Source organism: Bos indicus, chromosome 13 (genome assembly GCF_029378745.1).
Source record: "Bos indicus isolate NIAB-ARS_2022 breed Sahiwal x Tharparkar chromosome 13, NIAB-ARS_B.indTharparkar_mat_pri_1.0, whole genome shotgun sequence".
In the NCBI taxonomy this organism is placed as follows: Eukaryota; Metazoa; Chordata; class Mammalia; order Artiodactyla; family Bovidae; genus Bos; species Bos indicus.
In genome coordinates, this window is record NC_091772.1 from 72427731 (window position 1) to 72452757 (window position 25027).

Genomic DNA, 25027 nt, shown 5'->3' on the forward strand with positions numbered 1-25027 from the left:
GCAAAACCAGGTAGTGGATTCAAATATGGCTTTTGACTTCTGTGGAGGTACTTGGGTTCATATCCTGGCACTTACAAGCTGGGTGACTCTGGACCGCTCACTTAACCTCTCTGCTGCTGCTGCTGCTGCTAAGTCACTTCTGTCGTGTTCGACTCTGTGCGACCCCATAGACGGCAGCCCACCAGGCTCCCCCGTCCCTGGGATTCTCCAGGCAAGAACACTAGAGTGGGTTGCCATTTCCTTCTCCAATGCATAGAAGTGAAAAGTGAAAGTGAAGTCGCTCAGTCGTGTCTGACCCTCAGTGACCCCATGGACTGCAGCCTACCAGGCTCCTCCATCCATGGGATTTTCCAGGCAAGAGTACTGGAGTGGGGTGCTCTTGCCTTCTGAGCCTCAATTATCCTACATAACTGTATTTGCATCTCAGGTTTGTGGTGAGGCCTCTGGGAGGTCAAGTAAGTTGTATCCTCCCTTGTTCTAGTCCTGGGTGTTGTTCAGGCCATCTGGGCCCTTGAAGGACAGTGAGCATAGGTGTCATCCCAAGTTTTTTTTTTTTTTTTGGCTGCACCTCGAAGCATATAGGATCTCAGTTCCCTGAGCAAGGGTTGAATCCACACCCTCTCTTAACCCCTGGATTGCCAAGGCAGTCCGCATCCCAGGTTTTCATGTCTTTTGTAAAGGAGAGGTCTAAAGAGCTTTCAAGTTCAGAATAAGTGTAGTGGTGTTTCTGATTGGAATAGTCTCTTTCTTCCTCTACATCAGTTCTCTTCTTTCTCATGGACGCTCTCACAAAGACTGTAAGGTTCAATGAAACATTCAGCTTCATAAGACTCACTCAGGAGACCCTTGGTACCTGTCTTCTCGAAGGACTTGGAACAAGAACCACTGCTTGGCCAGCAGGACACACGATCTGTGCCTTCTCTGCAGGAGAAGTTCCAGCAGAGGTCTCTGACGTTGTCCATGGAGGGGGACTTGTCTTTTCTTTGTCAGCTCCCCCCAGTGCCAGGTTTTAGTTCAGATGCAAGAGAAGAACATCCTCAGTAGGTGACTTTGGAAACCACTTGACTTAAAAGCTTCAGTTCCCAAAGGACCATCTCATTCTCTAGTATCTACTTCCCTGCAAGGGGCATGTCGGTTACAAGAGTCATTACACTCGGGGGAAACCTCAGATATGGCTTCTTTTTAAATATGTATTAACTTGGCTGTGCCAGATCTTAGTTGCAACACTTTGGATGTTTGATCTTCATGGAGGCATGTGGGATCTTTAGCCACAGCATGCAGGCTCTAATTTCCTGACCAGGGATCGAACTCGGGGCCTCTGCCTGGGGAGCACAGAGTCTCAGCCACTGGACCACTGGGGAGGTCCCAAATACAGCCTCTTAATCAGATAGTTATAGTTTATTTATAGTTCCTTCCAGTCCAGATGCAACTTACCAATCAAGGGTCATTTTTACCATAAGCAGAGTGGCCTAGTAACATAGTTAGCATCCTGCCTTCTTCAGGTTTCCAGGGGAGTTATGCTAGACAGTTAACCAAGGTGAAAGGCTCTTGCAAAAGGGTTTGGTGAGCCCTTTATCCACATTCGCCATCCTGTTTTCCCCTAGGGGTGTCGCTTTTTGGCAGCTCTTTCAGAGGGGTGAATGAAGCTCTCAGTATGTTTTGAAATGTATCCCATGTTTTTGTATGTCTTCTGATTGATTATATAAAGACACACACTCACATTCTGGTCAAAAGATATGCCTTGGAGTCATATTGACCCAGAATCAAATTCTGGCTTTGAAACGTAGAGCTAATTCATTTATTCCTTCATTCGTTCGGCCAAGCAAAGAACATTCTCTGCCTGCTGTATGTAGGCCTTGGAGGTAGATGCCAGACATGAACAGATGATGAACACCTAGTCCTTGTCCTTGAGAAGCTGCAGTCTGATATACTAGAGAGACAGGCAGAAAGAAACAATTCCAATGGGTGTGAGACTACCAGGCCAGGCAGAGGCTAGAGTGGGGTGAGGAAAGGCTTCTCAGAGGAGCGGACACCTGGCCTGTGCTTGGAGATGAATTGGCCAGGTGAAGAAGATAGGGAAGAGCATTCCAGGTAGAAGGAACAGCATGTGCAAAGGCATAGAAGGGGCCGAGAGGGCACTTGGAAAGCTACTTATTACCTCTAGGCCTCAGTTTCCTCATCTGCAATATGGAATTAACTGTGCTATCTGTTGATAAAATTAAATGAGATAATAAAGTGTGTTTAAGCCTCTGAGATACTTAATTTCTTTTTCCCTTTCCAGATCTGTTTATTGATGTCTAAGAGCCAAAGTTGGATTTTAAATGAGACAAAGAGGGAAAAAACTCCAAACCTGAAGGGCCTGTCCTCCCACCTGTGCAATGCATTTCCTCCATCGGCCCTTCTGTTAGCTGTTTTACTTATCTTGTGACTGGAGCACTAAATGTTTGCACACTCTCTTAGATTAGGTCTTACAGTATCAGTGAAGCACAGAAGTGTGTTTTCCTGATGGCGCCACATTAACAACAAGCCCTGCCCCTGTTGCAGCATCTTTGGCACAATATTCTCTCTGCCGGCGGCCCTGCCTCTGTCCAGTGCTTGGTCAACATGTCCTGTCACTTGCTGCTTTATCTGGCTCTTCCGAAAGGCGGCCACCTCCCACATACCAGCTGGGGACGCTTAGCTTTGGGACAGTAACTATCCGATGGCCAGGAGCCACACAGCACGACGCACTGAGGAGCCATCTCAACTGTGATTGGGTTTCGTTTGATTTGTGAATGAGATCTTGTCATTTTTCTGGGCAGAATTGCTCTTGGGTCTCCATGGTGGCTTAGTGAACTCTGCCCAACCAAAATCAGACCTCTGCTTAAAACCTTCCAGTGCTTCCCCTGTGTGTGTAGGTAACAATAAATGCCTTGTTTGGTCCAGACATCCTGGTGTGATCTAGCCTGCTTTTCCAGCCTCACTCCCAGCTGCTCTGTCCGAGGCCCTGGGCTTTGAGTTGGGGATACGATGGGGAGCAAAACCAGCCTCCATTGACTCCATTCTGGCCACCCCGGCCTTCTTGCTTTTTCCCCAGATGCCCCCACCCGCATGCTTATTTTTGCTTGAAGGTCTTTGCATATGCCATTGCCTTTGTGTGAAATGTCCTTGTCTTCATTCTGCACAAGGCTGTTTCCTGCTCATCCTTCAGGTCTCAGCTTTATCCTCACCTTCTCCAAGACTCTGACCCCCTCATCTTTGCAGTTACCCTGTTATTTTCTATCTCAGCCCCCATTGTGTTTTTCCCCCTTGTATGCTAGATCCGTAGGATGACTTGAGGGCCTGCTCCACCTTGAGGACAGTAAGCTTTCCAACCACTGGAGTCTTGCTTGTTTCTTTCAGCACTGAGTCTCCAGCACTTAAACGTGGTGTCTGCTGGGTAGTAGGTGCTCGGTGATAAGTTGTTGAAAGAATGAATGAATAAGTGTGGTGGTTATGTTTGCCAGAGATAGCCATCATAACATATCCCAGGCTGTGTTTCCAAGAATAATTCGGTGTCACCCTCTCTGGGCCTCCATTGGGTATTTGTGCATTGTTGCCAAGAGGATTAAATGCATAAATATGAGAGAGACAGTGTCTGGGGCTTTGTAAATGTTAATAAATGTGAGTTCACATTGTAAAGACCATGCTGAGCCCAAGGAAGACGGTTGAAATGGGAGTCAAGAGGGTTGGTGGTAGAAACCCTTAGGATTTTTCATCAATGCTTGACTTGTTGGGGGAAGGGCTGGTGGATCTCAGCCCCATTTTGTCCACTTCCAGTCTCCCTCTGGGTGATGACCTTGCCATTTTTAGGAGGGAGGCATCACTCCCAGTTGCTTGGGTTGGGGGAGCTGGAGTGCAGTCAGCCTGACCTTCAGAGATAAGGAAATCTCTCTCTAGCCCATGGGAATGCTTCTGTTGGGCAGGCAGGACTTTTTTTTTAAACGTTATAAGGAAAGGTTTTTAATTACTTGTGAAAAACTAAATTCACCTTGTAAAATAAACCATGTAGAGCAAAATCACAGTTAACTGAAGTGTTAACATCCATAGTGAATGATAAATATCGTAGAGAAAGGTTCCACTGTTAATGTACTACCCCTCATCAAGGTTGCTAAAGGTCTTCCTTAAGTGGTGGCATCAGGCTATAAGCAAGATCTCTGTGTGGTTGGGGACTTCCCTGGTGGTCCAGTGATTAATCCACGGTATAATGGAGGGGACACGGGTTCAATCCCCGGTTGGAGAACTAAGATCCCACGTGCCATGGAGCAACTAGGCAGCATGTTGCAGCTAGAAAATCTGTGCACCACAATGAAAGAGCCTACGTGAGTTCACATCGCAAAGACATGCCGATCTCAGGGAAGAAGGTTGAAATGGGAGTCAAGAGGGTTGGTGGTTGAAACTCTTAGGATTTTTCATCAGTGCTTGTCTAGATGGGGGACAGGCTGGTGGGTCTTAGCCCCCTGTTTTGTCACAACTAAGACCTGAGGCAGCCCAATAAATAGAAATAAATAGATAAAAAATAAACTTCTATAAAAGAATCAGTGTGGTCACGCAAGATCACCTGCTTATTCTTACTAAACTATAAATCGTGAAGACTGTGTTCCCTGCCAAGATGTTTAAGGAATGGGGGAGAAACCACCCGCTACTGTCCAATCACACAGACTCGAGAGCATGTTTATTTGGGCACTTTCCTTCCTTACAATTTAATGCTGCTGATTTCTCCCTTCCACCCAGTCCACCAGAAACCCCTTACCCGTCTTTTTCTTTTCTCATGTGTCATTTGCCTATTCATTCTGTGTATTGTTTTTGTCCCACTGGATTATCAGCTTCATAAGGGCTGGCTCTCTGCCGGTGGCTCGTGGATGTAGCTACGAGAGCTGTTCTCACTGTGGTGCCTCTGGTTTTGGCATCTTCCTCCCGCCTGGCAGACTCCTATGGACATGTCTTTTAAGTTTCTGCTCAAGTGACACCTCCTCCAGGAGGCCTTCGCTGCTTGCCCCGCCTCCAGCACCTGGCATACCATAGCCTCCCCGAGAATTGGAGTAGTTTCTGCTCCAGGAGATGGGCCCTTGAAGGCCATGTCCAGGAGTTTGGACTTTGTCTCAATGGTAGTGAGAGTTGAGGTGTGCTGCTCTTATCTTTGTGGCTGTCCTACGGGGAAAGCAGTGGATGGGACAAAGAATGTCCAAGGGGACAGTGGGGAGGTGGTCACTGTGGTTTAGAAGAGGATTGATGATCGCTGCACACTCCAAAATGGTAGCCACTAGCTACACGTGACTATTGAGATTTAAAGTAAAATCAAATTAAATGTAGCTCCTTCATCATGCAAGCCATATTTCAAGTTCTCTATATCCCCCATGGACAGTGCAGATATAGAATATTCCTGTCATTGCATAAAGTTCTGTTGGACCGCACTGGCTTGGACTATACTGCTGGGATGAGAGTGGAGAGAAGTAGAAGGATATGGGAGATGTTAGGAGGTAGACTATATGTGATTTGGGGATGGATTGGCTATGGGGTATGCTCGAGATGGGGTCTCAAGGTTCAGGCCTAGGCTGCTGGCCACAGCCAAAGTTGAACTCCTGGCTCAAAGGAGTGAATGTTTTTACGTCTCTGGATTCAGGACATGGTGCCAAAGTGTCAGCCATGTCCACCAACAGCCCAAGAAAGCACCCATCTTAAGGCAGCCTCCTGGCACGGCTAATTGTCTTTTGAAAAACCTTCAGTTGTGTATGTCTCTTGTCAAATCCGCCTTCACTTGGGGTCTAAAATGTGGATCATGAGATCTTTGTGATCAGGGAATTATATGTATATTAATTCAGATTTCAATCAGAAGAGTTATGTTTGCCATTGTGGTACGGTCTGATGCTGTTTAAATGCCTTCGGTAATACCTTCAATCAGACGGCAAATAGAAAACAGGAAAGTTAGTAATAAAAAATGAATTAGAGCGATTAGCAAAAGGTGAACCACTTCCCTCCTCAGGCAACAGGCAGAGATGACAAGCTTTGCACGGTTGCTCCTGTCCAAACACCCGGCAGGATTATTGCAGCCTCCGGGAATGGCCCTGGGGTCCGCTAGGCATGTAGGACTTGGTTATTGCCTTTCCTTTTGCAAAGGTCATAGGCATCCCCTTGGAGGGGCTCTGTGGGGCTCATTCCCTGGGGTGGGCTGGAATGGGGCCTCTGAAGAGGGGTTTCTGACTCATGGCTGGTCAGGAATGTTCTTCTTCCAAGGCAGTGACATCAGTGGTCTTGCTCCCCCTCCCTCCACCCTCCAGGGCCCTGGGGAATCTGGACCTCTTTGCACCATCTTCCCCTAAAAGTGCCCTTGAGAAAAATTTCCTAGCTGTCTGGTGTTGGGTTGGGTCCCTTCAAGAAGGCAGTAGAGGACTTCCCTGGTGATCCAGTGGTTAAGAATCCACCTGCCAATGCAGGGAACATGAGTTCGATCATGGTCCGGGAAGATGCTACATGCCGCGGGACAGTTAAGCCAGTGTGGCACAATTACTGAGTCTGTGCGCCTAGAGCCCGTGCTCTGCAAAAAGAGAGGTGACCGCAATGAGAAGTGCGAGAGCAACTAGAGAGAAAACTCATTGCAATGAGCTCACCCCACTCATTGCAACTAGAGAAAAAGTCACACAGCAATGAAGACCCCCTACAGCCAAAAATAAATAAATAAATAGTTTTTTTTTAAAAAGAAGGTAGTAGAGGCAGACACTCTAATTGACTAATGCAAGCACTGGGACTGGTTTCTGGGGGCATGAAAGAAAAGCAGAAGAAAGAAAAACAGAATTCTGGTGACCGTGTAAAGTGTGTGAGACTGGAACTCAAATCAGAAGAACAAAGTACTTCTACCTCGGTTATGCTGGAGCCCACATCCAGCCACAGCATGGAGCATGGAGATGACATAGCTGCTTAGCCATACAATTGCCACAACAGATGGGCAGGTTTGGGCAATACCATGGTTGGATGATCCCCATGATGGGATAACTATCTCTGTTAAGCCAGAGCGTCTCAAATCATAACTTGCATGGGAATCACATGCAAGTTGGTTTCTATAAAAAGGCAGTTTCTGATTTAGCAGATCTGGGTGGGGTCGGAGAGCGTGTGTTTCTCATGAGGTCCAGATGATGCTGTGCTGCTGCTGGTGAGTGGACCACAATTTGAGGACTGAGGACTTTGTGTCAGGCTGAGCTCCCTAGCGGCAGAGCTGCTTCTTGTAAAAGAGAATCAGTGGGGACTGCTTTTATGAGAAGGGGAGTGGGGGCAGCAGGGCAGGGAGAAGATAAGCAAGGAGGTGGTCTGCCTGGAGACCTGCTTCATCCTACAGGGATCCCTGAAGCACGAATGATGCTATAGAACTGGTCCCATTTTGAGAGGGAGGGTGGCCTTTTGTACCTCCATCTCAGGTGGTCATGGCCATGGGCTTCCTCAGGAAGGGTGGGGAAGCTGGGTCATGCCCCCTAGGCTTGTCTATCAGCCAAGAGCAGTTCTACGGAGAAGAACAGCCTGTATTGTCGCTGAGGGGCGGTTGCACAGCCTGAAAAGGAAGATCGGGGTATGGGAGTGGAGACCCCATCAACACCCACACTGTATCCTTGCCTGACAGTGACCTTCAGGCGTGTGGATGGGGGACAGGGTTCTTGGCTTTTGTTTGAACTCACTGTGTGACCTTGGGTAAGCCACTGTGCTCTCTTGTGCTGTAGCCTCACAAGATTTTGGTTGTGATTGGTCCTTGGTCCCTATACTCAGGTTGTAATGGGGCCTGGGGTAGGGTTGGGTGGATTGGTTTCAGTTCAGTCGCTCAGTCGTGTCCAACTCTTTGCGACCCCATGGACTACAGCACTCCAGGCTTTCCTGTCCATCACCAACTCCAGGAGCTTGCTCAAACTCATGTCTGTCGAGTCGGTGATGCCATCCAACCATCTCATCCTCTGTTGTCCCCTTCTCCCGCCTTCAATCTTTCCCAGCATCAGGGTCTTTTCCAGTGAGTCAGTTCTTCACATCAGGGGCCAAAGTACATGGGTTTGGAGCTTGGGAAGGGCCTGGAGTGTCAGCCCCCAGGGTTTGGATCCTGTAGCGGGGGCCATGGAAGGCCATGGGGTAGGTGTGACGCTTGCAGGGGGAATCATCCAGTGTTGTTCCCCTCTGCTCTGGGAACCTTCTGTCCCCATGCGGGGCCAGCTCCCCCACGTGTCAGCCCTCCCTGGATTCAGCCTCATCAGTGTGTGTTGGGGCGGGGGGCGGGCAGTTGCTGATTCCATCCTGGAGCCTTCCTGACCACCTGTTGACATTAGGGGTCCTTGGGGCAGAGAGACCTCTGCATTTGCGGTAGGTGCTTTGTTGGACAGAGGCCAGGCTAAGATGCCGATGTGCTCATGCTCATCTGTGCCCCCATGGACTGCAGCCCACCAGGCTCCTCTGCCCGTGGGATTCTCCAGGCAAGAACACTGGAGTGGGTTACCATGCTCTCCTCCAGGGGAGCTTCCCGACGCAGGGATCAAACCCACGTCTCCTGCATCTGCTTTATTGGCACGGGGTTATTTTTTTTTACCACCAAGACACTTGGGAAGCCCAAGATGCTGACTGCGGCCCAGGAATCATTCAGGGGTCTCAGAGCTGGTTGCCTTGCCCCGTGATGTGCCCACCTGCATCCTTCCTGAGTGGCCAGTGCCAGGCTACCTGCTGGTGCCTTGGCAGTGAATGGAGGAAAGACCACAGATAATCATCCTAGATGAAGACAGATGTGGGCTTGGGGTGTGTCTGCCTTCAGGGCAGGGGCTCAGTTCTGAATCATCTCCATTTTTCTTCATGCTCTTCACCACAGCCTGAGTTTTCTCCCCTTGTCAGAGCTGCCAACATGGAGCTCTTTTCCTTTCATCCTTCAAGCAAGCCTTTCTCTTTTTCTCTCTCGATGTTATGTAAGCTACAGTCACAATTTGTCACCAGGCACAAGATATTGATCTGAAACATGGGAACTCTTACTCCACATGGTATGTTGGGGCAAGGTGGCAGAAAGAGGTGCCAGTGGAGTAGAGGTGGGGACAGAGGAGGAACTACTATTTATAGAATTTCTATGTGCCAGGCACAGTGTTCCATGACTTATGTATACTGTCTTATTTAACCCTCACCATAGCCCTGCATATTATGTATTGTCACCAGGTCAGGGGACATGTATCAGGTGACACCTGAAGCTCAGAGAGGTTGAGAAACTTGCCCAAGGTCACTCACCCTGACAGCAGCAGAGGGAATCAGGAACCGGAATCCGTCTGCTCTGAAGTTGTGATCTTTCTTCTGCAGCACGTGTCTACCAAAGAGTCTTTAGCTTCCTCTGGGCAGCTCTTTCACATCCACTCCCTGTTTAGACTCAGTCTACCCCTCCTAGGGAAACTTGGTTTGGGATGTGTCATTCTCACTGCAGAGATGGGCAAACTTAGGCACAGAGGCAGTGGCCACCTTGTCTAGGCTCAAGACAAAGTCACAGACCAGCAGGGCTCAAACCCGGAGACGTGACCTTCACCTCCCAGCTGCTTTCCACTTCCCAAGAAGCTTTTGTTGTTTTCAGCTTGATGTTGTATTGGTCAGACCTGAGCTCTTTGGTTGTGAGCATATCTTAGCTCCTGTATCAGCTACCTTTTGCTGCATAACAAGTCACCCCAAATTAGTGCTTTAAAACAACCACCATTTTATTTGGTCACAATCTGTGGGTTGGCTGGAGGGCTTTCTGAGCCAGTCTGGCCTCTTCAAGGCTCTGTCCTGCATCTGTGGTCAGTTGGCCGGTCAGTTGGCCACTAGCTGATTGAAGATCGCCTCACTGATGTATGTGTCTGGCAGTTGACAGGTGGGAGGCTGATTGTTGGGTCAGCTCTTCCCAGTCTCTCATCCTCCAGCAAGCTCCCTCTGGCGTCCTCATCTGCTGCTCCCGGGTTGTGAGTGCAGCGAGTGAGACTGTCCTGGGGCAGAAGTGCTTTTCAGGCCTTTGCTTGCGGCACATTTGCTGCCATCTCATTGGCCAAATGGAGTCACATGGTTAAGCCTGCCTTCAAGGCATGCACAGACAGACTCTGGTGCTTGATGGGAGGAGGTGTAACATTACAGTGCAGAGGTTGCATGTGAAACCTGAGACCCTGTGGCATCATTTTAATCCACCACAGCTGCCCACACTCTTTCAGAACAGCAAACACTTATCAAGTCCCTGCAGTGTGCCAGGCACTGTGCCAGGGACCCCAGCACAGACCTAGTGCTGCACTTATGTGGCTTTCAATCTAGTTAATAAATAATCCCATAACGAAACCCAATGTGACCATGACAAGTGTGATTAGCAGGGCTGCACGAGTGCTGTCTGACTGGGTAACAGGGAGGGTCAGGAGGACTTCTGTGACCCTTAAACTGAGACTTGAAGGAGAGCTAGGAATTGCTAGATGGTAGGGACTAAGGGGAAGCATTCCAGGTAGGATGGCATGTGCAAAGGCCCTGTGGAGGGAGGAACCTGGCACATTTGAGCTCCCGGTGAAGTGCCAGTTCCCTGGCAGTGTCAGCAGGCTTGGCTGAGAAAGGAACTGTTGCTTCATAGCTGTCCCACGTAACACAGGAGTGAGGAGAGACCCTTCCATGGGTGGCCCTCTCACAGGGGCAGCTGGGCTCTGTGGTCTTCGGGAGGAGTGGGGATTGATGCTCCCATGGGCACCCAGGAAATTCCGATGGAAGAGGAGGGATCTGAGTATTGGAAAGGGCAAAGAGACAGCGAGGGAAGGGACATAGGCATAAAACTGAGGATGTGTGGGGTGCTGGTTAAGTGCGAGGCTTAGATTTAGTTCTGTTGGCCAGCGGTCTTTGAACTGAGAATGGTGTGGTCAGATCTGGGGTGGGGACCTGAGTGTCAGGTCCCCCTGGGGAACTCCCTGCTCACTCCTGTGAGCTGCCGTTGATGTCTCTGAGCATTGGATAGGGTCCTCTCAAGGCATATCAGGAGGTGCAGTTTTGGGAAAAGGCCTGAGTTTCCTGGGAGTCAGAGTAATGATCATAAATGAACCAGCACACAGCTGGAAAAAATAGGACAAGTTAGACAGATCCAAGTTTGAATCCCTGCCTCTCGCTGACCCTGGGCAAGTCACGGCCCAAGCCCAAGCCTTGGTTTTCTCATCTGAAAGTGGGGTTTTGTTCCATCCACACTGGATTGGGTAGAGGGGGACCTGGGGGTGCTGAGTTACCACCAGTGCCTTTGCTTCTGTGCTTGCAGGCTCTAGCCTGTGTGCAGCTGAGGACAGAGCAAGGGACCTCAGTGATTACACGGTCAGAGTGTAGCAAACACTCGTCTTTACCAGGCCTGGATGTCAGGGAAGCTGTCTTTCCCAGAATAAACAGAAACCATGGCAACCGTGATGTGTCACGTGGGCCAGCAGCCCATCCTGCTGCGGATGGCCAGGGGGAAGGCCTGTCATTGAGGCCGACTAGAGGTGGGGTGACCCCCAGAGACTTCCTTGATCCCCTTCCCTTCTTGAGGTAGGATGGAGAAGTTCTGGAAAGATCAGTCCTGATTCGGGCTTTGTATTCAAACTCAAATTTTATTACTTAATTTTTTTTGTCTTGTTCCAGAAGGCATGTCTTGAATGAGGTAAGTTGGAGCAAACCTCCCTGGCCTTCCCAGCCCTCTGGCATCTGCTGATGGAGGCCTTGGAAGGGTTTGCCAGGACGATGCTGGAGGTGAGGCAGGCACCACTTGGTTGGCAAATCTACTCGGAGAGAGAGGCTACGGGTGCAGTGGGCTCTCCCCTCTCCCCAGATATGCAGTGAGGCGGTGGTTTTAACACTCAGTATATGGAGAGGCTCACCCTCATCCAGGGTTCACAGCTAGTAAGTGGCAGAGCTGGGATTTGAACCTGGCTCTTCATGCTTCAAAACTCATTTCCAGGGACTTCTGTGGCGATCCAGTGGATAAGACTTCGTTACTTTCCAATGCAGGGGGTGCAGGTTCCATCCCTGGTCAGGAAGCTAAGATCCCACATGGCTCACAGCCAAAAAAAAAAAAAAATCCAAAACATAAAACAGAAGCAACACTGTAACAAATTCAATAAAGACTTTAAAAGTGGTCCACATTAAAAAAAAATTCTAAAAAAATTAAGTTAAAAATACCAACAAAACAAAAAACCCTCACACTGCCTTTGACTGAATTGGGCACTCAGCCACCAGTGTGGCAGGGAAGAGGCCTGAGTGGGGGTGGGTGCCCTGGGATGCCTGGCCCCAGCACCAAAGGGTCCAGGGCGGTGGTGGAGAGACAGCTGAGGTGGCCTTCATGCGTGTGCGTGTGTGTGTGTGTGTGTGTGCACTCAGCGTATCTAACTCTTTGCGACCCCATGCACTGGGATCCTCTGTCCATGGAATTATCCCACCAGGCCATTCTATCCATGGGATTATCCCAGCAAGAATGCTGCAGTGGGTTGCCATTCCCTTCTCCAGGGGATCTTCCCAACCCAGGGATCCGACACGAGTCTCCTGCCTTGCAGATTCTTTAAAACTAAGTCACCTGGGAAGCCCTGAGGTGGCCTTGGAAGACTCGGAATGCCTTCAGTCCTCGTGTTTCTCCCTGGCAGTCTCCCTTTGCATCTCTGGCAGGAGTGAACTTGTGCCCTGACTTCTAGAAGTGCAGCCTTGGCTTGGCCGGGAGTTGGGAGAGGGGCTTCCTGGAGTCCCTGGCTTCTCCCTTTGTGCCTGCAGCCATCCGGACTGGACAGTCAGAGCCCAAGTACGGCGAACCCCTGGTCTCTCGAAACCTCACGTCCTTATCTATACGATGAGGGACTCAGTCTACAGCATCCTGCTGGGAGCATGCACAGTAGAGCCCAGAACCTTAGTTCCAGTCCTCTCTGTGACACCTAACTAGCTGTGCACATCCAGTAAGTTACCCAACCTGTACCTCAGTTCACGCCCCTGTAAGATGGGAATACCCTACCTAAGAGGGTTTTCGTGGGGAACACTATTCTTAAATGTGCGGAAACAGTACCTGGGACAGAGGATGTGCTTTTACTAGTGTTACCTCTTGGGGTTGCTGGGAAGTTGGTGTGGACATAGCAGGACCTGTCGTGCTTGGCAGAAAACAGACGCTCGGATGCTGTTAGCCTTTTGGTCGAGGAAAGGAGGAAGTGGATGGGATCAGTATGGAGGGGACCTGGGTAGACAGACTCCTGGACCAGCTGTGGGACCCTGGGTGTCTACCTCTCCATGTTTGGCTTTTGGTGCTTGCTTAACTTTGGTCATTCTTTCACAGGAACACATAGGAAGATATAAAAGTATATATAATACATTTAGAAAACTGCTACAGATGAACCCATGTGCAAAACAGGAATAGAGATGCAGATGTAGAAAATGGACATGTGAACACAGGAGGAGGAAAGGAGGGTGGGGCAAATTGGGAGACTGAGGCTGACATATGTGCACTGCATGTCTAGCATAGAGAGCTAGTGGGAAGCTGCTATATTGCACAGGGAGCTCAGCTCGGTGATGACCTAGAGGGCTGGAATGGTGGCGGTGGTGGAGCGGGAGGTCCATGAGGAAGGGGATATATGTATCCATGTAGCTGATTCACTTCCTTGAACAGCAGAAACCAACACAACATTGTAAGACACTTACACTCCAATAAAAAGAAAATTAGAGCCAAGGAAAATATAGAATAGAACAAATTCTAAGTGAAAAATGAAAACAGATATGTTGGCTTTGGGTCCTATAGTTAGTGAAATTGGCGTACACACATCTGGCTCTCCAGGCTTCCTGGTGGACAAGTAAAAAGGGAAATAGATTTATTCCAGGATTTCTTTATCAGGGGAAGAGGCTTGGCAGCTCCTCAGGTTTAACTGGCATTTGGAATGAAGAGAAACCCCTTACCTGCTTTATTGACGTTCTCAGGGCTCAGTTTCCCCAGGGAGGGAATGAGCCCCTGCTCTCTCGCCTGTCTGGCTGCTTGTGGGCGAGGGTACGCGTGCACGCCTGGCATGCAGTGGGCACCTAGAGGGAGTGGTTCTCAGCCCTCTGTCCCATCATAGCAGCACCTCTCAGTGTCTGGGCATAAGTTTGAAGTCAGTACAAAGTCAGCGCACACATCCCTGCTCGTGTTCTAGAGCACAGTTCTACCATCAGAACGCAGTCAGGGGGAGGGTTTTGTGTGTGGGGCATGGAAACTGTTTAATTACAGGACAGCCCTGGTGGTCCAGTGGCTGACTCCGCGCTCCCAATGCAGGAGGTTCTGGTCAGGGAGCTAGATCCCACGTGCTGCAGGGAAGACCCGCAAGACCAAATAAATAAGTACATAATAAAAAATAGGTCAGCGGCCAAGGCCAATGGAAGCGTTTATAAAATGAGACTGGCACGTGGCGTGGTGCAGAACTCCCACAGGCGAGTCCATGCAGTGGTTGGAGGACCGGCAAGGGCCCAATGGGTGAAACTGTGCGATCAGACGTGAGTTCAAATGCGGGGAGGGCCGTCGGGATGGAGAGGGGAAGTGGGAGGCAGTTGCAGGGGATGTCGGGAGGCAGGGAAGGGAGCACCCCCACGTGTACAAGGTGGCCCCACGGTGATCAGCGTTTCCAGCGAGGCAGCACGTGGGGTTAAGCAACCACGAACCCTGGTGGTTGTGAGGATCCAGGCAGGACCCCTTAGAGACTCAGAGTGGCTCCAGTTACTTCCCCGGGGCGAGATTTGTTCTACCTCGAAGCAGCTCCATGGCTTCTCAGCACTTGTAGGTGCTGACGGCGGCATCACAATATTGTGAAATTCAGCCGCAAAGCCGACTTCATTACCGGCTTACCTGGCAAGGGAGCGGCCGCCTTAGTTAGCGCCGATGACTGCGTATGACAGAGCTAAAACTGAACTTGGCAATTACCGCTCATGAGCGCGTCTCGGTGCTGTGAAAGGAAGGTTCCATGGAAATCAACCCTGGTAATCACAGGGTTTAAAATTAGTCAGTTACTATTAAGGTTGTTCTGTCAGTGTATGCTTTGGGGTGATGCAGGGGAAAGGGCCATGGAAAGTGGGGTTCTTGCTGTCTTGAGTTACCTTGTGTTCACCTGCGCCAGATCTGTTTTTTTCCATTAGTTCCAGGACAAAGGTTTGAGAGACCCCACCCTGTTGTGCTGCCAGGTGCCTGTTTGAAATCCGGGTCCTTTTTAGAGTCCTTTCCTCTTTATTTGCATGAGCTCACACCTCATTCTCAGCTTTTCGGTTTTATCTGCACTCTGAAGGGGTTTTCCTAACAGCTTCTTGCATCTCCTTGGGATGCTACACAGGCAGCTTTTGTGGATTCCTAGTCCGAGGGGGAAGAAATGGTGTGCTATTATTGAAGGTTTCTTTCTGAGCCCTTCATGGAATTATTTTTATGAAGCCTTGGCTTGAAATTTTCCATCATCTGAGAACAATGATTCCGTGTTGCCAGTCAAGAGCGAGGCAGTGAGGGGCTGGTGTGCTTGGCTGGGAGAGTCAGATGGAAAGCACAAGCTCGTACAGGTTCAGTTCTCAGTTGGCTTGGGATGTGGGCCCTGATTCTCGGGAATGGGGAGATGGGATCTCGAGGCAGCTTATTGCTTTCAGCCTCAGTTTCCTCATCTGTAAAATAGGAACCTGGGCTGGGCAGGGGTGAGGCTTCAGTAAGATAATGTAGGGACAGTAGGACCTCAGCACAGGTGCCTGCTGGTATTAACAGTGATGTTTACGGTCCACCCTTTCCATAGGAGACCGCTGCTTCGTACAGAGATCCTGCGAGAGATTCTTAACGCAGGCTCAGATAGGCTTTAACTTTGTCCAGGTCTTCTCAGCGAGTGGCTCAGCTGGTTAAGAATCTGCCTGCAATACAGGAGACCTGGGTTCAGTCCCTGGGCTGGGAAGATCCCCTGGAGAAGGGAAAGACTACCCACTCCAGTATTCTGGCCTGGAGAATTCCATGGACTGTATAGTCCATGGGGTCACAAAGAGTCGGACACGACTGAGTGACTTTCACTTCACTTCTCAGTGAGTAAGGACCTGGGTCAGCACTCAGACTCAGGCCATCTGACACCCCCCCCATCCCCCTAGAGCCTAGCTTTTGTCCCTGTCCCCACTCTGGGAATAGCTGATCATCAAGGAAAACAAGGCAGCCGGGATGAGCTGCCTGGAGGACGGGGAAGAGAGAAGCATTAGAACAGAACCACCTTTTCCAAAAGGGCTGCAGCCCTTTCACAGGAAGCTGAGTCATCTCTCTTTGTTTTGAACCAGAACCATCAAAAATCTGAAAAATAAAAATAAAACTAAGAAAATGCTGAGTTTCATCATGGTGCAGGGGCCCCTCCCTGGCTCTGCAACATGGGCAGCTGAGCAGAGGATCTTTAGAGCTGGGACCCCCATCACCCTGCACTGCTGGGCCAAGTACTCAGCGCCGAGCAAAGAGCCCTCCTTCCGAAATCTAGGTGCTGGCGTTCACCTAGCTGAGCTGCCGGTACCCAACCTGCCAAAGGGGCGCTTCTGCCTCACTCAGCACCGTCTGCCCCATGGGGCTGGGACTCTCAGGGTGAGCGAGTCAGGTTGGGACGCTGCTCTGTCACTGCACACTGAGGACAGCATGGTCACAACCCCAGCGTTCCTCCTTCCAAGACATCCAGAATCTTCTGTCCTCAGACTCAGCCTCCCTTCCCCCCAACACGTGGTGGAGTTGTGTTTGATGGAGAATGTCAGGACCTCCTGCCTTTATCCCATATCAGCCCCCCTCTTAACATGCTTCCTCCGTTCTCCGTGCACCCAAACTTGGCCCCTCCTGCAAATATCAACCCGAATGACACCTGTTCTGTGAAGCCTCACTCAGCCCATGACCCTGGGCCCTTAGTTGTGAACACTGTCTTCCTTCCACCATAACCTTTCACTACTTGTGTGAGCTAGGGGGTCTTTTTTTTTTTTAATTTTAAAAACATTTATTGGTATTTATTTTGGCTGCACTGGGTTTTAGTTGTGGTACACAGGATCTCTTTTTAGTTGCGTGTGGGATCTAGTTTCCTTGACCAGGGATTGAACTGGGGCCCCTGCATTGGAAGTGCAGAGTCTCAGCCACTGGGCCACCAGGGAAGCCCCTGGGATGTCTTTTTGATGATACCAACAGTGCCCTGCTCACACATTGCCCTGGCGTCTGGAAGCCCGCCCTTCTTGATGTGGGACCTAGGCAGAGGGAGCAGAACACGCTCAATGAGTGAATGGATGAAAACATGATAACTGAGGGGCTTTTACCTTCACTCTCTCTGTGTTCCAGTCAGCTACACCTTTTACTTATCAGCATCTCTGGTTTCCAGTGATCGAGATTAACATTCAACAAATGTGAGCTTCTTTCCGTAGCAGTGAATGCTGACCGTTTCATAGGTGCCTAGTATTCCACTGTCCAGAGAGTTGTGATTTAACCAGAGTTGTGATTTAACCCCTCTCAGTGGATTTTATTTTTGTTACCATATTCTCAAAAATAATGTTGCAATGAAGAATTGCCTGACAGAGGCAGAAGCAGGACTTCTTTCTCTTTGAAGCCTTTTCTTTCTTTTTTGAAATTATTTTAATTTACTTATTTATTTCGGCCATGCGGTACGGCATGTGGGATCTTAGTTCCCCAACCAGGCATTGAACCCGTGCCCCCTGCAGTGGAAGGATGGAGTCCTAACCTCTGGACTGCTCTCTCTGAAGCCTTTTCTAATCCCCTCAATCCATCCTACTGCTGACGTGCTGGGCAGTGACCCCCATTATCATGTGGCAGTTGCTGTTGCCCAGGCCCTTCTCTCTGTCTCATAGTTTATTGTGATAAGTGGGGTGACCCCCCCCAGGACCCCTCTCACTTAGTCCTGGATGCCCTCAGCTCTGTGGTGCTTTCTCAGCAGCCTCTGATGGTTCTGTAATGTCCAAAAGATTAAAATTAGCTTCATACCACCCCCTACACTACATGGTATTTAGTAGGCACTGTCATCCCCATTTAACAGATGAAGAAACTGAGGCTCAGGGAAGTTAACTGTTCCAGCAGGCAGCGCAGCAATTCAAACCCAATTCTGTTTTATTCCAAAGTCCACCTTCTTCACCAAGCCCTGATTTAACCGTGCTTGTATGAATGTCAGTGAGGCTGCTGGGGGATCCATAGTGCTTCGGGCCAGCACTGTCCTGGGCTTAATTCCGCTTTATGGTGGGTGACCTTGGGCCTTGCTTGGCCTGCTGGTTTCAGAGGAGTGGGAAAGGAACCAGGGAGGCTCTTATGTTTTTGTTTTAAACTACAAATGTAGTACATGCTTGTGGAAAAGAAAAAAAAAATGAAATAGAAAAAAAGCAGCAGCTGAAAATACCTCCTTCTCCTACTCCCCAGGTTAAGCACTATTAACAGTTTGGCATTTTTTACAGTGCGTATCCAAATACATATGCAATTATGGTTTTTATAAAAAGGGGATCATGTCCTTGACTTTCTCCCAACCGGTTCTAAGTCAGTACCTACACATCTTCCTCATTCCATCATATTCCATAGAATGGATGCACTTCAGTCGATTCAGCCTGACCCCGTTTTAGACGTTTAGCCTGCCTCTAATTCTGCTCTGTAATGAGCAACATCAGTGGGCTTGCATGGTGCACGCAGGTACAGGTATTTCTGCAGAATGGATACTTGGAAGTCTAATTGCCAAATGAAACGGCATGCAAGTTTCACACGTTGACAGATGCTGCCAAATTGCCTTCTGAAAGCCCTTGCAGTCCAGCACCCGCTCCCAGGGCAGTGGACATAAGTGGGGAAGGCTCTTAAGCCACAAATAATACGGAGCCAGGCTGCCTCCCCTTCCGCTCCATGAGACCTGGAGCCACCAGGAGCTCTGAACGCACAGGCCCAAATTGGGATAGAAGATGGATTTTGATAAAAGAGGTTAAATAACAGGTTTTTCCATTTCACCTTATAGGAATGGGATGGGGGGCGGGGGTGCCGGGCCTCCAGCCAATAGAGGACCAAGAGTTGTCAGGAGGGCTTATAAAGCTTGCTATTTCTGGCATTTTTCTCTTTCTCTGCTGATTATGCAGCAGAATTGCACAGAGGCTGTCGCGGGCGCGTTCTCTCGCTGCCTGGGCTTCTGTGGAATGAGACTCGGGCTCCTTCTACTAACAAGACGCTGGTGCATTGCAGGTGTGTTTCAGCAGAAGGTAAGCAGCAGGCGCCCACCACCTCCTGTGTTAGAGGTGGTCAGGCTGGCACTGCCAGGGTGAAGACAGATGATGTCTGGGTGGGGGCCGGCAGGGATGGACAGGTGTCTGTCACGTTGTAGAATGAAGATGCTTTGGAAGGTCCAGGAGGCCTGCAGTTGGCAACTCCTTCCTAAAAAGGAATTCTGGCAGTGGCTGGTGCCAGCCCCTGGAGAGCAGGTGTCGGTGCCTAAATGCTCAGAGAGCATTTGTTCTTTCACTTATCCGTCCATTTAGCATGCCCTGCAGTAGGCCTGGCCAGGTATGGTGGGGCGATATGGCTAACTCAGATTGAAACAAGGGTACATCTGGCCCATGGCATGGTAGGAGCCCAGCAGGTACCTGGGATGAGGGGTGGGAAGAGCCTTTCAAGGCAGCGGGGGTGAGGGGTAGCCGGGGATGTCACCAGGAGCAAAGTTTGAGCTGCCTCTTCCATTGGATTTAGGAGTTTGTGGAATCAGGAAAAAGCCCTCACCCGTTGTGGTGAGTGCCACCTTTTCCTCTACTCCATTAACGATTTTGAAAAGATAACCAGTTGAAAGGACAGCAAAAAATGAGAAAAGACATGGTAACAGATTTCAGGGGGAACACATACACATGTAACAGGTGACCGGGAATGTGAGTGCAGAAACCCAACATCTGTGGCATTTTCCCCGCTGTCCCTGGAGAGATCGTCTTTGAGATAGGAGTTGGCCGAGTTGGAGGTGGGGCTTGTCACACTTGGCAGGGCTGCACCCCGCTGAGCAGAGCGAGCAGGAGGCCTGACCTCTTCTGGCGCTCTGATTCATCACAGTCACTGTCAGTGTTGCAAATCCAGCAGTGAGCATGTGCGTCCCAGAAATGGAAGCCCTGTAACACTCTCAGGCCTTCTTTCCTGGGTTCGGAAAATCCCAGGTCAACTGAGACCAAGAAGTGTGTGCTCTCTACTTTCTGCACACTGGGTGTCAAAGCAGGCAGTCACAGGCTTTGCTCAGCAGGCTTTGGAGCCAGCCATCCATGGAGGAAGTAGCTGTTGAGTGCCCAGTGTGTGTCAGGGGCCGATCAGGTACCGGTTGCAAATGTCAGCTCTGCCTCAAATACGGTCTGTGACACTGGGCAAGCTTCTTGAGCCTTGCAAGTCTGTCTCCTCATCCACAAAATGGGAACAATGATACCTACTTTTCTGTGTGGTGCTGACTGTGTGTGTGTGCGTGCATAGGTGTGTACGACCTGGGGAACTCTCCCCTTGTGCTTGTAGCCCGAGGCTCTGTGTTCTGGTTCTCTTCTTAGGAAGCTTGAATACAGGGCCACAGTCGTTTTTTGCAGCCCTGGCTGATACAAATTTCTCTATGTCTCTGATCACACCCATGAGCTCTTGACAGGGAGAGGAGTAAATTACAGGGGTTTACTGGCTGTCTTGACACAGAACTGACTCTTATTTTTAACACTTCGTGAAGGCTTATCGAATACCAGTCACCGGCATTGTAGAATACAATTGGGATCTCAAGACAGTAGTCCCTTTAGTAAACCAGTGTTAGCTGAGAACCCTGGGTCAGGGAGGAAGACCTGGGGAGGGAGGGAGGAGAGGTCTTGGAGGAGACGGTGTGGCCGGAGTATCACCCACACCCCCCCTGAACCGGGAGAACAGAAGCTGAACCCAGTTAAGACTTGGCCATGAGCTCCCTGCTCGCTGTGTGATCTTCAGCACCTTACCTCTCTGAACCAGAGTTTCATGTCCTACAAAGTGATGGATTGTTAGGAGGATTAAACAAACACTTTGTTGGTGCTCAGTAAATAAAAACACTCATGTCTCTCTCGAGGAAGGCGCCCTGCAGAGCTTTTGACAGGGTGTGGCACACAACAGGCACCCCTGAAAATTACGGAAAGAACAAAGGTTCCCGGGGAGTGGGAAACCGGAGTCGCCTGTACGTAGCCTGCTAAGTAATTGCTTCATGATCTGGGGCAAGTTCTCTACCTTTTTTGGCCCCTGATTCCTTCAGAGAAATAATTTAGGCTGGTCCCAGAAACTCCAGATGCTTTATTCCGTGTTGGAAGTCAAGGCTGTATGGGGACCCTCCAGAAGAGGATGAACTGCGTGTTTGAAGTTAATTTCCTTCTCATGATTAGTGGCACCCACAAGGCCTCCTCATGCAGCCACAAACCAGTAATTAATGAAATTAGGGGCAGAGGCAGGGGTGCAGAGTTTCCTGAGCGGGCGCCCCTGTGGCACCCCCTGTGATGGTCTTGGGGGCCCGAGGGCTATCCAGGAGTCATGGTCTCTGTCTAGTCAGGGGGCCTGGCAGGTGTTCACACGTGTGGAACAATGACAAGCGAAGTCCTGAACTATCAGAGATGGGATTGAATTCCCTAGCTTCTCCCAGACCCTGCGGTGCCGTTTTCCAGGGAGGGTGTGAGGGTCCCCCGCTATGGAGTGTCTGTCGAGTTGGACATGAGAATGGGCATAGGAGAGCCTGGATGGGCAGGCTTTGCTCTCGTGATTTCTGACTCTGAGACTTCAGGCAACATTCTCACCTTCTGCAGGTCTTACAGCTGAGGCGTGGGAACCGCCAGCCACTAAGGACGGGGAAATAGTGTAGAGAGGCAGCCTTGGTTTGCACATCCTCAGAGCTGCCAGAAAGTTCATTTGAAGGAGACAGTGGCTCTGAATGGTCCTGATCTTGATGCACGTGCGCCCATCCCCAGACATGCCCGCTCCCGTCACCCCATCCTGGTAAACCTCATGGCCTTCCAGTGCTTGGCTTAAGTCATCCCTGACCCCTCTCTCTTCCCTACTCCCTGATGACTGCACCCCTAGGCCACAGCCACGTCTCCCTGCTTCTCTATCACCTGTGCCTGGGCGACACAGGAGCCTCTATCCAGGACTCCCTAGCTGCACCTTCCCTCTTAGAGTCTGCTCTGTTCACAGACCCTCCCCCAGTGCAGTCTCCACGAGCAGCTCCTCTGCTTGAATCCTTGGTCACTTGGAGCCACTGGATCTGTTGTGAAATCTTTCATATGCCTGCTAGTGGGGCTGGGGCCCCTGTTGGATCTCAGGCTTTGCAGTCAGAGCTGGCTTCTGCCTCCTCCCTCCCAGGCAGAATCACTGCCCTCCTGCTTCCTAAAGCTCCTCCCCGCTAGCCGAGAGAACATGCTTCTTGGTTTTGTGCACCCAGACTCTTTTATCCAGAATATGCTTCCTTTACTCCTCGAATTCCCGCCTTTCTTTTTGTGTTAATAAACTGGCTCAGATGATTAAAAAAAAAAAAAAAAAAAAGCCACTTTCATTGCAGAAGACCTGGGTTTGATCCCTAGGTTGGGAAGATCCCCTGGAGAAGTGAATGGCTACCCACTCCTGTATTCTTGCCTGGAGAACTGGACAGAGGAGCCTGAAGGGGTCCTGATAGCTTCTGATAGGGTCGAAAAAATTCAGACACGACTGAGCGACTAACTCACCTTAAAATTAAGTCATTATTTTTGGCTGTGCTGGATCTTCGTTGCTGTGCGCTTGCTTTCTCTGTTGTGGGGAGTGAGGGCTGCTCTTCACTGCAGCGTGTGGGCTTCTCCTTGCGGTGGCTTCTCTTGCTGCAGAGCAGGGGCTCTAGGTGTGCAGGCTTCAGAAGTGGTGGTGCACAGGCTTCAGTGCTTCTTGGCATGTCGGATCTTCCTGGACCAGGGATCAAACCCGTGTCCCCTGCATTGGCAGGTGGATTCTTAACCACTGGGCCCCCAGGCACGTCCCTCTTTGCCTTTTCCCGCAGACCATGTTGTGGCATAACTGCTCCCTAGAAACCCTCTCTGATCGCCACCTCATCCCAGCCCCAACAGTTTGAGCCAGAGGCCCCTCTCTTGTGCCCACTGTATCACAGTCCTTCCCATCAGTGCTATGATGCTCGGAGGGGATTGAAGGCATGTATGAGCATATTAAAAAGCAGAGGCATTACTTTGCCAACAAAGGTCCATCTAGTCAAAGCTATGGTTTTTCCAGTAGTCATGTATGGATGTGAGAGTTGGACTATAAAGAAAGCTGAGCGCCGAAGAATGGATGCTTTTGAACTGTGGTGTTGGAGAAGACTCCTGAGAGTCCCTAGGATTGCAAGGAGATCCAACCAGTCCATCCTAAAGGAGATCAGTCCTGAATATTCATTGGAAGGACTGAAATTGAAGCTGAAACTCCAATACTTTGGCCACCTCATGCGAAGAGCTGACTCATTTGAGAAGACCTTGATGCTGGGAAAGATTGAGGGCAGGAGGAGAATGGGACAACAGAGGATGAGATGGTTGGATGGCATCACCGACTTGATGGACATGAGTTTGAGCAAGCCTCGGGAGTTGGTGATGGACAGGGAAGCCTGGTGTGCTGCAGTCCATGGGGTCACAAAGAGTCGGACATGACTGAGCAACTGAACTGAACTGATGATGTACCTTTAGTCTCATACCTTCTATAAGTCTGGATAACACAGACTGTCTGCTTGGTAAACATTACTTTAGATAGTAAATGCAGAGAGCCCCTTGCTAATTTACAGCCTTCAGACCTAGACTGACTGGATCAGAATCCTCAGCCTGTGGTTTGACTTGGCTGTGTGACCTCAGACTAGCCACCTAACCTCTCTGAGCTTAGAGGGTCAAGAGGTTGACAGGATGATACCTATAACAAATTCCTACTTCTTTCCCACTTACTGAACAGGAAGTGTCCCCAAAGATACTTGGAACATTTAAACAGCTCCTCCCTGTTGCTCTGAGCAGAGGAAACCCGAAGAGGGGCTGGGCCCAGCAGCCCCTGGCCCCGTGCACAGAGGAGCCCTGCCTTGAACCCCAAACAGGAGCAAAAATAGCAGCCATGGGGGCAGCCTGAGATGCAGAAGCCACAGGAAGAAGCCGCAGGCCGAGCGGATGTCAGCTGCTTGGGGCCCCTCTGAGGTTCCTCGGATGTGCCGGGCTACGTGTGCTGCCCTCACGCCTGCCCTCGCCCGCTCCTCCAACCACAGCATCAGATAAGGCAGGCGGAAAAAGTGCTGCCTTCCTCTCTCCGGGGAGGGGTAATCTCAGTGCCATCTAGGGGTACACTCTCTCCCCTGTTAACCTCTCTGGCCTCCCCTCCCGCCCCCCTCACTAGCTCTGCCCACCTTAGTGGTCTCCACCAGCACACTCCTACCTTTGGGTCTTTGCCCGGCCTCTCCCCAACATACCTGCCTGGCTGGCTCACTCACCTCTTTGCAGTCTTTGCTCAACTGTCACTTTCTCAGGGAGGCCCACCTTGACTACCCTGTTCAAACTCTCACCACTGCCGACTCATCTCACCTGCCCCACCGTTTTTTCTCATATAGGTCTCAGAACCGTCCAACATACTAAATAAATGACTTACTACATTTACCATTTTTCTTTTAAAAAATATCCCCCAGTGGACTCTGAGGCCTTTGGGGACCATATCTACAGTGGATGCAGGGAGCTCTGGGCTTGTGAGGAGGGTCGATGCTCCTGGGCCTGCCTGAGGGGATGCGCATCTTGCAGGCACCCAATTCCTGTTGCACCTGGTCTTTTAAAATATATTTATTTATGTTATTTATTTTTGGCTGTGTGAGTTGCCCTGAGGCATGTGGGATCTCAGCTCCCTGACCAGGGATCGAACCTGTGACCCCTGCATTGGAAGGTGGGTTCTTAACCACTGGACTTCTAGGGAAGTCTGCACCTGGTTTTGGCCAGATCCCAATGCTGCCCACATTTCCTGTAATGCTAAGCACTGCCTGGAATTTCAGCAGCCTGGCAGATCCATGTGTGCCCATAGAAGGATGTAAGATCTGGGGTCTAATCCCAGCTCAGTCGCCTAATAGCTGTGAGA

General features: G+C 50.2%; 1 protein-coding gene across 5 annotated transcripts in view; it reads left to right on the forward strand.

Moving 5' to 3' along the window:
* TOX2 (TOX high mobility group box family member 2) overlaps positions 1-25027 on the forward strand; it is a 158812-nt gene that overhangs the window by 13539 nt on the left and 120246 nt on the right. Inside the window, exon 1 of one of the 5 annotated variants that reach the window (XM_070801721.1) lies at positions 1646-19173. The exons of 3 other annotated variants lie outside the window; for them this stretch is intronic. In XM_070801721.1, coding sequence (XP_070657822.1) covers positions 18943-19173 — 231 coding nt within the window. In that variant the 5' untranslated portion in view covers positions 1646-18942. Of the gene's footprint in view, positions 1-1645; positions 19174-25027 lie in introns of those variants that run through there. One more of the 5 variants, XM_070801722.1, reaches the window with a different exon arrangement.